Source organism: Pristis pectinata, chromosome 1 (genome assembly GCF_009764475.1).
Source record: "Pristis pectinata isolate sPriPec2 chromosome 1, sPriPec2.1.pri, whole genome shotgun sequence".
In the NCBI taxonomy this organism is placed as follows: Eukaryota; Metazoa; Chordata; class Chondrichthyes; order Rhinopristiformes; family Pristidae; genus Pristis; species Pristis pectinata.
In genome coordinates this window covers 18637450-18653413 of record NC_067405.1, presented here as the reverse complement: position 1 = coordinate 18653413, position 15964 = coordinate 18637450, and the positions used below count along the sequence as shown (strand labels likewise).

The window sequence follows — 15964 nt, the reverse complement described above, 5'->3', positions numbered from 1 at the left end:
TTAGAATACTGTGTCCAGTTCTGGTCGCCTCATTATAGGAAGGATGTGGAGGCCTTGGAAAGGGTGCAGAGGAGATTTACCAGGATGCTGCCTGGATTAGAGAGTATGGATTAAGAGGAGAGACTACAGGAGCTAGGGCTTTAGTCATTGGAGAGAAGGAGGATGAGGGGAGACATGATAGAAGTATACAAAATATTAAGAGGAATAGATAGAGTGGAGAGCCAGTGCCTCTTTCCCAGGGCACCAATGCTCAATACAAGAGGGCATGGCTTTAAGGTAATGGGGCTAAGTTCAAAGGAGACGTCAGAGGGAGGTTTTCGACCCAGAGAGTGGTTGGTGCATGGAATGCGCTGCCTAGGGTGGTGGTGGTCAAGTTCAAGAGATTGTTAGATAAGTATATGGAGGAATTTAAGATAGAGGGATATGTGGGAGAAAGGGGTTAGATAGTCTTAGGAGTGGTTTGAAGGTCGGCACAACATGGTGGGCCGAAAGGCCTGTATTATACTGTATTGTTCTATGGTTCTATGGTTCTATGGTTAAATTTCCTCAGCCTTTGCTCTGGTTTGGCCAATTTCATGGATTGCAGTTCAATCACTAGCTGAATGAAACTCAAATTCAAAGAGCGGCTTAATAGGAGATAGACAGTGATAGGTCAAATATGTTGGCGGAATATAGTATTAATGGTAGGACTCTTGGCAGTGTGGAGGATCAGAGGGATCTTGGGGTCCGAGTCCATAGGACGCTCAAAGTGGCTGCACAGGTTGACTCTGTGGTTAAGAAGGCATATGGTGTATTGTCCTTCATCAATCGGGGAATTGAATTTAGGAGCCGTGAGGTATTGTTGCAGCTATATAGGTCCCTGGTCAGACCCCACTTGGAGTATTGTGCTCAGTTCTGGTCACCTCACTACAGGAAAGATGTGGAAGCCATACAGCGGGTACAGAGGACATTTACAAGGATGCTGCCTGGAATGCGGAGCATGCCTTATGAAAGCAGGCTGAGGGAACTTGGCCTTTTCTCCTTGGAGAGACGGAGGATGAGGGGGGACCTGATAGAGGTGTATAAGACGATGAGAGGTATTGATCGGGTAGATAGTCAGAGGCTTTTCCCCAGGGTTGAAATGGTGGCCACAAGAGGACATAGGTTTAAGGTGCTGGGGAGTAGATATAGAGGAGATGTCAGGGGTAAGTTTTTTACTCAGAGAGTGGTGAGTGCGTGGAATGGGCTGCCAGAAACGGTAGTGGAGGCGGATACGATAGGGTCTTTCAAGAGACTGTTAGGTAGGTACATGGAGCTGAATAAAACAAGAGGGCTATGGGTAAGCCTAGTAATTTCTAGGGTAGGGACATGTTCGGCACAGCTTTGTGGGCTGAAGGCCCTGAACTGTGCTGTAGTTTTTTTCCATGTTTCTATGATAGAAATATATACAAACTTAATGGAACATCCTGCTAGCCAAGCAAGGTGGCCTTATGGAGAAAAGTAACTGCACTTACAGCATCATGGATATTATTTGAGCAAGACATATGACAGGACTCTCATAAACACCCTTTATTTTTTTAATGTAATATCTCATTAATATTAAATATGGGCGACTTTTAACTGCCTCCTTAGTTTCGGGGCATCTTGGGATGGACAATAAGTGCTGGAGTTAACCACATTATGTGTACAAGTAAAAAAAATTGTCTCCAAAGCAAAAGCTGGTGTCTGATCATTGTACTTTGTGACGGTGACAGAAATCCAACTGATGAAAGTAAAATCAATGACATCCAGAAGTGAACAAAAGCTTGAAAAAGATTAAAGATACAAAAAGTTCAACAAGAACCATCATTTAAAAGCTTACCTTCCCTGAAATCACAACGATGTCTGAACTGGGACGGCTGGGGTAATGATTAATTAAATCACTTAATAACTGGGGTGGTTCCTGTACTACTGGTTGTCATATTAATAGGAAAATCTATTAAAAATATTGCATTCCAGATGTCTCCAGCTGTAATGCAGCTGCAGATACAACTATATATGCATCTCCAAACAGAATGTTCAGAATATGTGAGAGCCTGTTATAAATTGACAGTGAAAATATATCCACTTTAAAACTCATATGGCACAGATGCATCAGATTGAACCTGGCCCAAAAAAATGTTTACCAGACAATGATAGTTACACCTTGGAGCTGTAGATAACAAAAGAATCTCAACTAATGGTCACAGTCAAATTCTTTCATCTGGCTATGTCAAAATTTCAACATTTTTAATTGCAATTGTCTCATTTCTATTTTACTTTCAGATTTCCAGCAGATGGCAATAGAGGCCACAAAATCACGTAATTTACCATTGCCCTGGCAATACCTGAATTATTAGCAACACAGATCCATAGAACCATAGAACAATACAGCACAATACAGGCCCTTTGGTTGTACACATAATGTGGTTAACTCCAGCGCTTATTGTCCATCCCAAGATGCCCCGAAACTAAGGAGGCAGTTAAAAGTCGCCCATATTTAATATTAATGAGATATTACATTAAAAAATAAAGGGTGTTTATGAGAGTCCTGTCATATGTCTTGCTCAAATAATATCCATGATGTTGTAAGTGCAGTTACTTTTCTCCATATGGCCACCTTGCTTGGCTAGCGGGATGTTTCATTAAGTTTGTATATATTAATTACCAGAATTGCAACTATGGAATTAGCTGGAGTGATTATTAATGCACAAATATTTGTTGAGCAAATTGAAATTTACACCAAACCACCTTTGGCACCTGCAGTAAAAATCTGCACAGATATATGAATTACAAAGAATTTACAGCAAAAAGACAGGCACCTTCCCTTCCCCACCTGGTTCCAGCTGCCCATCAAACCCCCCTCACCTGGATCAAGCCATCGCTTGCCAGTTCCTGTCCCACCCCCCCCCCCCCCCCAATATTTTATACAGGCTATCTCCCCTTTACTCTCAGTCCTGATGCAGGGTCTCGACCCGAAATGTCGACTAACCCTCTGCTCCACAGTTGCTGCTCGATCCACTGAGTTCCTCCAGCAGCTGCTAATTGCTCCATTTGGTCTGATTATTCCATGTTGCTACTTATGCTCCACAGGAGACATCTGCATCATCTGTTTCATCACATGAATAACCCTACAACAAATGTCATGACTCTTCATGGGGTCTGGTGTTGTTGTTGAGAACTCCAATGGCTGCCTTAAACCACTCTGCCAGGTCTGTCCTGCTAGTGCAATAAAACTTCCCAAGGACTGTCGTGAGATGTCTGGCACATTGTCTGTAAGTTATGATTCTGTGAGTACAACCGTATCAGGCTGTTGTTTCATTAATCTGTAGGACAATTCTCCCACTCTAGACAGCATTCCCCAGGTATTTGTGAGGATGACTTTGGAAGACCAATTGGGATGGATGCCCAAATTCAGCATCCAGGCCACAATGACTGCTATGTGCTCTTTTTAATCTATTAATGAAATACATTCACTACAGACCATTCAGGTTTAGACCCTTTGGAATCTCCTACATCAAGTTATTTGGAAAGTTAAGAGTTCTAATCTATGGCGGATGATTCATAGCCATTAACATTTGTAAATGTAATAATGTAGGTGTGTACATCAATAGATTTTTGTTTTGCAAATGCAACTGCAACCTTGTGCACTGATGGATTTATCAGATCCAATTAGATACATGTACATGAATAATTTAAAAGTATTTATGTATCCAATCAAAGGTACTCAATCAAACATGTAACTTATTTATAGCTCAGCAATTCTATTAAATGGAGCTAAGGCGATGAACAAATTGTATAACCAAAGCTGTCTATGTGTTTTCAGCTAAAAAGAATGTATATGGGGATTGGGGGGTGGTGGTCTAGACAAGGTGAAAATTTTAAATTTTGGAGCGAAAACTCAAGGCTACAGAACATCGAGTGTAATAAGATGACAGCAACTATTGTGGCAATAGTGCATCTCCACATTCATATCAAGGCGCAAAAGAAAGAAATTAAAATAAAAAGAACTTTATTTGAATGTGCAAACTGATTATAACAAGATTAATGGCACTAAAGGAGACGAATTGATTTGAACTAATCATCATTTCTAGGGCCATGGTTGCATGGTGCTGGATACTAATTATTCCAGGGTACCTTGACATCCAGAAACTAAGCAAAATAGTTGAGGGAGAGGTTACCAAACACATGTTAAACACCACAATAAAAAGACAACCACTGATCTTACGGGAGCATTTTCACATTCTCACTCAGTCTGATAGTTATGCCATCTTTAAATTTACCAAATGACTCCTATATTTGCTAGTAGTGGTTTCTAGACATATATTTGGACATTATAACAAGTGCACAATTGTTATTTATTCATAGATATATCAATTTATCTACTATTAATTTTGTATGATCTGGCACAATTAAACACACAAAGCTGAGTATTAGGAAATCTTTATATTATATTTTTAAGGTACATTAGATTGCAAACAGATTCTTCATTTCACACCACCAGCATTATAATGAATGTCTTTTAATATGACCATCTGCCATAAGTATTATTTTTCTTTTTAGGGAAGTTGTTCAAACAAAGTTGATCAAAACATAAGTAGTTTCATACATACGTATATACATATATATATCCTTTCTAAAAATACAAGCCTATCGCTGCACAAACACTGCCGTATGAGAAAACTTACATCATAACAAATTATCCTCATTGGTCTGGCTTCAATTTAGGAGCTTCAACCTTAAAAATAAATTATGAATCAAAAGAACTCTTTTGCTACTATGCTTGAGTTTTACCAATTACAAAATGTGAAGGCAAGCAAAATAAAAGGTTATGAATATTTTAAAATAATAACCAGCACTCTGAATCTAGAAACAATATTTACAACTTTTTGTTAAAAGTGCAGATTGCAAAAGATTTTCTATTTTTACTATTATAATCTCACTATGATTCAGAAATCAGTCTGTCCAGGCCCTACAGTGGTACCCATTATATATACAGTATACACTAAGCAACTTAAGATAAAATACATTCACAGTAACTCCATGCCTGATAATGGTCCATTTATACAAGGGACATGAGATAGCAGATGTAAGATTGTCAGTTGTCTACAAACAGCACAGCTTCTGTTACAGACGTTTCAGCTGCCTAACCCATTTTTGGATACAAATATTATTTTACAATACACGTACTGGAATTGGCACCAGCAGACACCTGCCCCAGAAAATACCAGTTGTAAACGAATTTTTTTTTAATGTATTTTAGAAAAATTGTACCCCCCACAAACACCAAATTAACCAGCAATTTATCCAATCAAAAATGATTGTCTCCATTCAGTACTGCATGCGGCTTGGAGGTCTATCAGACCTTGGAAATGTTTTTGACTCTCTCTCTTCTGTGACATTCAAGCTGGCATGGGGTAAAGGTGGTAAAGACCACAGCCCACTAACTAATGCACCTACACAATCAGGCGAACTTCCCTGCTTCCCATGTGAATCACTTGAGCTATAAGGTGGGCACCTGTCAATCTGACTCATCGTATATCCATCACAGTTGCTCTTCAGGGTGTTCTCAGTGGGGCTGGGCATATGCAATGTATGTGCAGTGTCTGAACCCATACTCTGCGCAAACTGATGCATGCCCTCAGTTAGCCTTAGACTACTTGGGCATCCACCAGATGCTGGATAGAAATCTGTCTGCATGGTCTCTTCCACTTGTCTCATGAACCATTTGCAATCATCTTGGCCGCCTATAAGTGTCACACAATCATCACCAAAGCGAACAAGAACATTGAAATGCTGCATAATAGTTTTACATATCCTTAATGTTTTGTCCTTCAGTCTGTCTCCATCCAATCTAATTCTGTCAATAACTAAATGATTCTGCATTTGGCTGATGAACATTTGCATTTCATATTTTGCCAGTTTTAGCTCAGATGGTTTCCTCGATTCACTAGTTTCAAACAGCTGGAGAAAAATTATATTATTGTTGTTTATTGGCTTAGCAGTTACATGATGATTCCTGAGTATGCCTTCGTATGTTGTTTTACAAATCTCAACAATGTATAAAAAAATATCTGCGTCCAGAATAATGGTCGATTCCTCCTGGAATACACCAGGATCCAACACATCCTTGTCTCCATAACTTGGTGGTGCTGTAAACCTTTGAGGATCAATCATGCATGTTGCATGATTATGTAGCGACTTTACAGACTTCCCTTCTGAGTCACTTATTCCAGATTTCATTGCTGAATCTTGAACATTAATTCCTTGAAGTTCACTTATTTTTTTATGAAGTTCCTTCCTAAGTTCTTTCAATGCAGGGAAAGAACCAATAATATGGAGCCTTCCATTATGTCTCATAGAAAATTGTAAGAATTTATTGTTGCTTTCAAATTCTCTAAGAATGCTTCTTATCTCCAGACTGTTTTCAAATCTTGAGCAGTCCAGGTCAACCGAGACAGCTGAAAAGACCTGTGAAAAGCACAACATTTTAACTATTATTTATGATGTAGCATGAATTGCATTGCAATATGAACGAGGCCGTGTAAAGCTAAACTTCATAGGGCTACTGAAAACTATGCCCCTTCTGCTTGATAGTGGAGTGGAGGCAGAAACATATTTAAAAAGTACCCGGATGACCACTTGAAAGGCTATAATCTACATGGACCAAAAGCTGGGGAGTAGGAAAAAAACTTTGTGGGGGGGCATAGTGATCTTCCTGTGACTGCACAGGGTTTCCCCCAGATGCCCTAGTTCCCTCCCACATCCCAAAGACATGCGGGTTGGTAGGTTATTTGGCTACAGTAAATTGAGTGGTAGAATCTGAGTGAAGTCCATTGTGCAAGGAAGTCTATCATCATGCATTCCTGTGCTGGTAGATGCACAGGAATGTTTTAGTCTGTGAAAAGAAAATTAGTCAAATAAATCTTACTAATAACCTGAATGTTATCTCTTTGGTCCTGGAAGATGTTTCTTTTGGCTTATAAGCTCATGACTTATGAAATAGGAGCAGATACAAGCCATGCAGCCTTCTGAGATCATAGCTAATCTTCTACCTCAGGCCCATTCTCCATATAATATGTTGGATTGGTGTTTAGGATAGCCTCCACAGCCTTTAAGTGAAGAAATCACTCCTTATCTCAATCCTTATCAGTTTGTGCCATATTGAGCCCTCTGGTTCTGGATTCCTCATACAGAGGAAACATCTTCCCTGGAGTATGCCCTTTAAGATGCAATCTCCTCTCATTCTTCTACACCCTAAAGAATGCAGTCCCGGTTTACTCAATCTCTCTTCATAAGGGAACCCGCCATCTCTGGACCCAGTCCAGTGAATCTTTGCTGCACTCCCCCTGTAAGAACTATGTTCTTTCTTGGGTAAGGAAACTATTACTGTACAGACACAATCACACCCAGGCTCTATATAATAACAACAAGAAGTCTAAAGAAACAAAGGATGGCAGATGCTGGAATCTAGATGAAAAACACGATGATGCTGGAGGAACTCAGCAGGCCAGGCAGCATCAGTGGAGAAAAGCAGGCGGTCAATGTTATGGGTTACCCGAAACGTTGACTGCCTGCTTTTCTTCACGGATGCTGCCTGGCCTACTGAGTTCCTCCAGCATCATCATGTTTTTCATCTTCAATAACAAGAAGACTGTTATTCAAATCCTCTCATATTAAGGCTTGACATACCATTTGGCCTTTAAATCATTTCTTGCACATGCATGTTGGCCTTCAGGGACTAGACCACAAGCATACCTAAGATCATTGAACATCAACACTTGCCGAATTTCGCACAATTTAACAAATTCTCAAATTCCTATGCAAATTTAAACTTTACTTATTTTATGCTCTCTGTGTACTTCAACAAAAATACTATTTTTCTTTATGATGTTTAGTATTCACAACAACTTGCTTTTACTTAAAACATAAATACACAAGAATCTCTCAACAATCCATATACCGTACAATAAAATTAAAATGGATGGACTAAAAGCTCACGCAAAGAAATAAAGTTAAAGAGCGTTGGACAATACACAGTGGATTGAGAAGGGATTTGCAGAGCCTAGACACTATCTAATTGAAGACAAAGGTGGGGTGAAAACAGTGGAGCATGCGCAAGATGCCAGAATTGGAGGAACAAAGTTGCAGGCAGCTTGTAGTGCTGGGGAGGTTATAGGTGCAGGGAGAGCCAAGGCTACAGAAGAATTTAAATGCAAGAATGAGAAATTTAAACGGAGATACTGGTGAACCAGGAGCAAGAATAGATCAAAGAGCAGATTCGGTTGCAGGCACTTACATCCAGATTGTTCTGTGAAATTTTCAATGGATATTTCTCTGGGAGCTGTTTGTCTTCAAACACTTGCCGATCCTGTCGCAGGACGCTATTCACAACTTTAAAAAAAAATGCATTTGATGATAAACAAAAAGTCCTTTGAAAATGCAATGTTGTTTTAATGGATTGGAAGATGATAGGGTCCAAGAGCTTTTGGAATACAGAGTCATCATCAGCTGTTCCATTGATATGGAGGAGTGCAGGTGGGAGAGGGAACTTGACGTACATATGAGTAATTTAAAAGATACCAAAGCAGCCATATGATGTTATTTCATAAGGGATTAGAAGAACTAAATGGAAGATATCAACATTGACATGGATCAAGCAGTCCCAGAATGTTTCAGTGCTCTGCTTCCCCACTTTTGATTGGATGCTCGCTGATGATTTTACACTGTTCAATTCCATTCATACTAGGTAATGAAACAGTCCATGCCTGTATTCAGTAAAGCTCAAACTACATTCAGGCAAAAGCTACCATTCATATCATACAATGGCCATCTCCAAGAGAGAGCCTAACTATCCGGCTTTGACATTAATCACACGACTGTTCCGGAGGCCCTGCCATTACCATAGAGTTACACAGCACAGAAACAGGACATTTGGCTCAACCCATCCATGCCGACCAAGATGCCATCTAAGCCAGTCCCATTTGCCTGTGTTTAGCCCATAGCCCTCTAAACCTCTCCTATCCATGTATCTGTCCAAATGATTTTTTAAATGTTGTTATTGTATCTGCCTCAACCACTTTCTCTGGCAGCTTGTTCCACATATGCACCACCTTCTGTGTGAAGAAGTTGCCCCTCGGGTCCCTTTTAAATCTTGCACCTCTCACCTGAAATCTATGTCCTCTAGTTTTTGATTCCACTTCCCTGGGAAAATGACTGTGTGCATTCACTGTACAATGCCCTTCATGATATTACACACCTCCATAAGGTCACCCTTCAGTCTCCTAAACTCCAAGGAATACAGTCCTAACTTGCCCAACCTCTCCCTATAACTCAGTCCCTCAAGCCCCAGCAATGTCCTCGTAAATCTTTTCTGCATTCTTTCCAATGTAATGACATCTTTCCTAGTAACAGGGTGACCAAAACTGTACACAATACTCCAGGTGTGGCTTCACCAATGTCTTGTACAACTGCAACATAATGTGCCAACTCCTACACTCAATGCCCTGACTGAAGGCCAGCATGCTAAATGCCTTCTTTACTATCCTGAGGTGAGGTTGTCACCTTCAACTGGAAACGTAACTGTACCTACCACAAAGTACTGAGGCTGCAAGAGCTGCCAGAGAATGGATATCATGTGGCTAGTGACTCATGTCCCGACTCCAACAGCCTTTCCACCATCTGCAAGGCATAAGTCAGGAATATGATGGCATACTCTCCTCTTGCCTGTGGCTCCAACAATACCTAATAAAACTTGGCAGCATCTAGGACAGAACAGTCTACTTGACTGGCACCCACCCACTTCCTCCACCATTGGCAGTGTGAACCAACTACAACGTCATTGGGCCGAAGGGCCACACACCATCCTAATTAGGGAAATAACATTGTTTCTTTATCATTGCTGGGTCTAAATCCTGAAAACCCTCCAACCCAACATGGAAATGGAAGCACCTTCACCAGAAAGACTGTAGCAATTCGAGAGGGCAGTTCTACTGCCCTCTCAAGGGTAATTAAAGATGGGCAACAAAAATGGCTTGACATGTGACTTCCAAATCCTATAAATGATTAAAAAAAAGTCACCCGATATGCCCCACAGATAAAGAGTGCAATGCAAAGGTCCATGCTATTGCCAGCAAGCCAAAATGTGGTGAAGAAGTTTAAAACCACTGTTTTAAGTGGTTTTAAGTAATCTGTTTAAAACCACTGGGCAAGCCAGCTAGATAAAGTAGCTAGATTGAGCAGGTAAGAAGGTCTACTGTAGGTCACTTAAAAACGGTGGTCTGTGTCATTGACCCCAAGGAAAACAGAAAGAAAGGACCACAAAAGACTACCTTAAAAATATATTTTTAAGATTAAGATCTTGAGAGACCATTAGGATGAGAAACAAAGATGAATACAGTAATTCCCAAATGTTGTGCCAGAACAACAAGGCACATTTCAAGCTTAAACCTACAGTCTTTCTTCACCCTTACTGTGACGTTCTCATTCACTAACACCAAACAGCACCAGTTTACCGTATCTACGCTGACGGCATTGCCCGAGGAAAATTCACCTTGCCTTGGGTTTGTGTGGGAAACACCACAGAAAATCCATTGATATTTTGAGATGCATTTATGGGGCAGAGGTTACCACACACTGGTCTTTCCTTAAGTTCATGGCTCTATCAACTCACCTTCTTTCTTTTCAAATGTGACATAAGCAACACCAGCGATATCAGTTGGATAGACGACATTTTCCACCTCACCACCTCCATTCTTTGGCCTTAAAAAGTGAATGGTGAGTTTATCAATCATGACAGTGATGGGAAAAACGTCCTTAGGAAAACCCGACACAACAATGGTCCTCTCTGCCCAGTCTGATTCCATTTTCTTGAGAGGCCTGGAGCACCTGCAAAGGTACAAGAAACCACATGTCACTGTGATATTTAGCAATCAAATAAACTCCAGATGCTGGAAACCTGAAATAAAAAAATGGAAAATACTGGAAACATTTAGCAGATCAGGAACTATCTGTGGAAAGAGAAACAGAGTTAACATCGATGGCACTTTATCATTCATCACTTCTCATTTGATGACTCTTCTTCAGAACTAGGAAAATTGAGAAACTCAGCATGTTTAAACTTGTAGAGAAGGGAGAGGGATGGGAAACAAAGGCAATCAGAATCAGGTTTTACTATCATTGAGATATGTCGTGAAATTTGTTGTTTTGCGGCAGTAGTACACTACAAGACATAAAGACATAAAAATTACTATAAGTTACAAAAATAAAAGAGAACGTCTACTAAAGGGCAAAAGCCAAGAAGATGGAGACATAGATTGGTGCCAACTAGGAGAGGGTGTTGGAGGCTTGTTAATGGGAGCTAATCTGTCTGCAGAAGGAATGAATAGAGGAAGAGCAGAAAAAAATCTGCTGGAACCACAGACACACAATAAAGCAGTTGCTGGAGGTCAGGCTGCATCAGGAGAGGGAAACAGAGCTAACACCCCAAACCAATGCCCGCTCAGCCTGCCATCCAATCACGTGAGGTCATTGGCCCAAAACACCAATCCTGAGGCAGAGGGTAGGGCCAAGGAGGCTCGATGGCCTGTTGTGTTTCTCTCACCATGGATACGACCTGGCCTGTTGACTGCTTCAGATTTCTTGCTTTTGTTTCAGATTTCGATCCTCTGTAGATTTTTGTTTGTCAGTCTCTGATCTGTTCTGATGCAAGGTCATCAACTTGCAACATTAGATTTTCTATCCACAGATGCTGCCTGACTGAACTTTCCAGCATTCTGCTTTGGTTCAGATTTCCAGCAACTTTCTGCACATGGTCTGATGTCTTACACCTCACTCTTCCCCGATGCAGGATTTTGAACCGAAACATCAACAACTCCTCTTCCCCCAATAGATACTGTTCGAGCCGCTGAGTTCCTCCAGCACATTGGTTGTTGCTCCAGATTCCAGCATCTGCAGTCTCTTATATCTCCACCCCTCCAACATCCCCTCAGTTCTGAGGAAGAGTTGCTGACCCAAAGCGTTGACTGGTTTCTCTTTCCACAGATGCTGCTTGACTATAGAGCATAGAGTCATACAGCACGGAAACAGGCCCTTCGGCCCAACTGACCTATACCAACCAAGCTGCCCATCCAAGCCAGTCCCATTTACCATCATTTAGCCCATATCCTTCTAACCCTTTCCAATCCATATACCTGTCCAACAGTCTTTAAAAGGTTCTTATTGTACCTGCCTCAACCACTTCCTCTGGCAGCTCATTCCACACATATACCATCCTTTGTGTAAAAAAGTTGTCCCTCAGGGTCCTATTAAATCTTTCCTCACCTTAAATCTATGCCCTCTAGTTGATTGCCCTACCTTGGGAAAAAAGACTGAATGCATTCACTATATCTATGCCCATCATGATTTTATACACCTCTATAAGACCACTTATCAGTCTCCTACACTCCAAGCAATAAAGTCCTAGCCTGCCCAACCTCTCCCTCTCACTCAAGTCCTGGCAACCTCCTTGTAAATCTTTTCTAAGATATCTTTATTCACATGTACATTGAAACACACAGTGAAATGCATCTTTTGCGTAGAATGTGCTGGGGGCAGCCCGCAAGTGTCGCCACGCTTCTGGCGCCAACACAGCATGCCCACAGCACGCTCTCCAGTTTAATAACATTGTTCCTGCAGCAGGGTGACCACAATACTCCAAGTGCAGCCTCACCAGCCTCCGGTACAACTGTACCATGACCTCCTAACTTTTATACTTCTTGTCCTGAGTGACGAAGGCCAGCGTGCCAAAAGGCCTCTTCACCACTGTCTACCTATAACTCCACTTTATGGAACCATGTACTTGAACTCCAAAGTCCCTCTGTTCTACAACACTGCCCAGGGCCCTGCTGTTCACTGTGAATCTAGCTGAGTTCTTCCAGCTTTTCTGTTACTGCTATCTAACTGAAACGCTAATTCTGTTTCTCCTTCCACAGGCACTGCCTGACCCGCAGAAAATTTCCCCCACCATTTTCTGTTGTTATTTTAGATTCCCAGCATCTACACGTTATTCCTTTTGGCCTGCTAGGTTTGTTTACATAAGCGTTGCTCTTCAAGTGTGAGCACGTAGTGTCATTTGGATCTCAACAGAGATAAACAGTTGAAGGAGGAATGAACTTTACAGCCCGAGTCTGCTGGAAGAGCTTTCACAGGGCCAGCACAGGAGAAAGGATCGAATGGACCCCTCCCCAAGTTTCTGCGTTTGCATGCACTACTGACCTACTAGCGCTAGAGAAAGAAACTGAAAGTAAAACATATTTCGACGGTTGAGTTGAAAGAATAAAAACTACCTTCACAAAACCACGATGCAAACTATGCCTAACTCATCAAAGGTTATAAAGGAATCGTACAACACAAAATAATTCCTTTTTTTAAAAAATGCATGCTTTGTTTTGAAGTTTTGCCTGGCGCTCGATGCATTGTCCCGTCCGTTCACGACTGCCCCACTCACCCAGCGCGGCTGCGGTCACCGCCAGTAGTCGGACTCGGCTGAACTTGCACCCAAACCCCCTGGACCCAGCGCAGACACACGGTAACTCCACCCGCAGTCACCGGCCGAGCCCCGCTCCTGCGCCCTGCGGTGCTCTCGCTGGGAGAAACAGCGCCGTGCAGAGGGTGCGAACCCGAATTAAAAATGCAACAAGCTGCCAGCAACTACAGTGCTTTAGTTTTGTTCATATCGCGAGGCTGGGCTGCAATTATTTCCCGAATAGCATTGAATCATCGGAAGGAGGTCATTCGGCCCATTATCTCCATGCCAACCACAGAAGTGTTTCTGAGACAAACATCACTTACTTGACTTGCTTGCAGTATACCAAATTATTTTCAGTGAAGTGATAAAAGTTCCTGACTTAACCAATCTATACTGCAGTGAGCAGGACCCCCAGCGTTCATTCAGAGGGTCTTTAAAAAAAGTGGCTGCAGATTTAGCGTTGGTATTGCTTGTAATCTACCAAAATTCCCTGGATTCTGGAGAGATCCTGGGGGGAGAAAAACACAAAAATATAACACCACTAGAGGGAGATAAAAAGCAGAAAACTGTTGGTCCGTTGGACTAATATCTCTCATTAGGAAAATGATGGGGTGCATTATCCAGGAGGTAATAGCCAGACATTTGGAAAATCACAGGATAACCAAGCAGAGTCAACAAGTTTTTGTGAAAGGGAAATCACGTTTGACAAGTTTTCTAGAATTCATTGAAGGTGTAGCAAACTGTGAATAACGCAGGACTAGCAGAGGTAGTGTATTTGGATTTCAAAGTCAAGTTTATTGTCAGTACATGCATGCACAGGTGCAATAAAAATCTTACTTGCAGCAACATCACAGGCACATAGCATCATTTCAGCAGCATTCACAAGAAAAACATAAATTAAACATAAATTATACACTTTTTACAAGGAAGAACACAACTAGAACAAAAAAAGTCTATTTTAGTGCAAAGTGATCAAAGTGGATTTCTAGAAAGCATCCAATAAGTTCCCACATAAATGTTGATTGATACACTTGCATTGGAGTCAGTGCAGAAATGGTTCACTAGGTTGATTCCTGGAATGAAGGTATTGGTGCGTGAAGAAGGGTTGAGATGGTTGGCTTCACAGATTAGAGTTTAGAAGACAGCGAAGTGATTTTATTGAAACATTTGTGATTCTGAGAGGGATGCTGAGAGAACATGAGAGGGGAAAGGAGTCAGATAATTTATTACCACGGATGGAGGATTAGCTATCAGAGAACAGTAATATGTGGGGTATCATTTGGATCAGTGCTGGGGGGCTTTTTACAATCAATAATAGAATGAAAGGACCAAATACACTGTTGGCATATTTGCTGATGGTACAAAAAAGGCAGGTTAGCAAGTTGTGAGAAGGACAAGAAGAAGCTGCACAAGGATGGGTGAAGTGGGTTGGCAGGAGGACTGTAATGTGTGTCGGTAGTGTAGCAGTTAGCATAATGCTTTACAGCGCCAGCGAACCAGGTTCAATTCCGGCCACTGTCTGTAAGGAGCTTGTACATTCTCCCCATGTCTGCGTGGGTTTCCTCTGGGTGCTCCGGTTTCCTTCCACATTCTAAAGATATACGGGTTAGGAAATTGTGGGCATGCTATGTTGGCACTGGAAGCATGGCGACACTTGCGGGCTGCCCCCAGAACAAAAGATGCATTTCACTGTGTGTTTTGATGTACATGTGACTAATGAAGATATCTTATCTTATCTTAATTTCACTTTGGTGAAAGAGAAAATGAAAAAAAAACAAATTTAAGTTGAGTGAGACTACAAAATGTTGCGGTACGAAGGGATCTTGGGGTTCTGGTGCATAAAACACAGAGTTTGGCATGACGATACGAGGAGTAATTAGGAGTGTTTTGATCATTTTTGCAAGTGGTATGGGTTATGAAAGTAGAGACATTTTGATGAATCTTTACACGATGCCAGTGAGATCACTCCTGGAGTCCTGTGTAAAGTTTTGATCTCCCTGTTTAAGGATTGATACACTTGCATTGGAGTCAGTGCAGAAATAGTTCACTAGGCAAACTCATTGGGGACTTTTAAGAAGGGCTTAGATGGGCACATGAATAAGAGGAAAATAGAGGGATATGGGCATCCTGTAGGCAGGAGGGAATAGCTAAGTCGGCACAACATTGTGGGCCGACGGGCCTATTCTGTGCTGGGCTGTTCTTTGTTCTTTTGTTAGGTTGATTCCTGGAATTAAGGTATTGGTGCGTGAAGAAGGCTTGAGAAGGTTGGCTTCACAGATTGGAGTTTAGAAGACAAGAGAGGTGATTTTATTGAAACATTTATGATTCTGGGAGAGATGCTGATAGGATGTTTCCCTAGGGAGATGCAGTGGCACTCCAGCTGTTGCTCCATAGTGCGGGGACCTGGGTTAGATCCTGATCGTCAGTGTTGTCTGTGTGGAGTGCGGGCATTCTCTCCAG

The 15964-nt window shown here is 41.6% G+C and overlaps 1 protein-coding gene across 2 annotated transcripts; it reads right to left on the bottom strand.

Moving 5' to 3' along the window:
* Positions 1-4035: 4035 nt before the first annotated feature.
* On the bottom strand, positions 4036-14005 carry LOC127571962 (RNA-binding protein 43-like). 2 transcript variants are annotated; one of them, XM_052018750.1, is made up of 4 exons: positions 13828-14005; positions 10670-10884; positions 8297-8391; positions 4036-6468 (listed from the first exon to the last, which is right to left on the bottom strand). In XM_052018750.1, the coding sequence occupies exons 2-4, from the start codon at positions 10860-10862 to the stop codon at positions 5329-5331; spliced, it is 1428 nt and encodes a 475-aa protein (XP_051874710.1). In that variant the 5' UTR covers positions 10863-10884; positions 13828-14005; the 3' UTR covers positions 4036-5328. The 2 variants fall into 2 exon arrangements, with proteins under 2 accessions (XP_051874710.1, XP_051874703.1); XM_052018743.1 differs by lacking the exon at positions 13828-14005 and adding an exon at positions 13484-13703.
* Positions 14006-15964: the final 1959 nt, after the last annotated feature.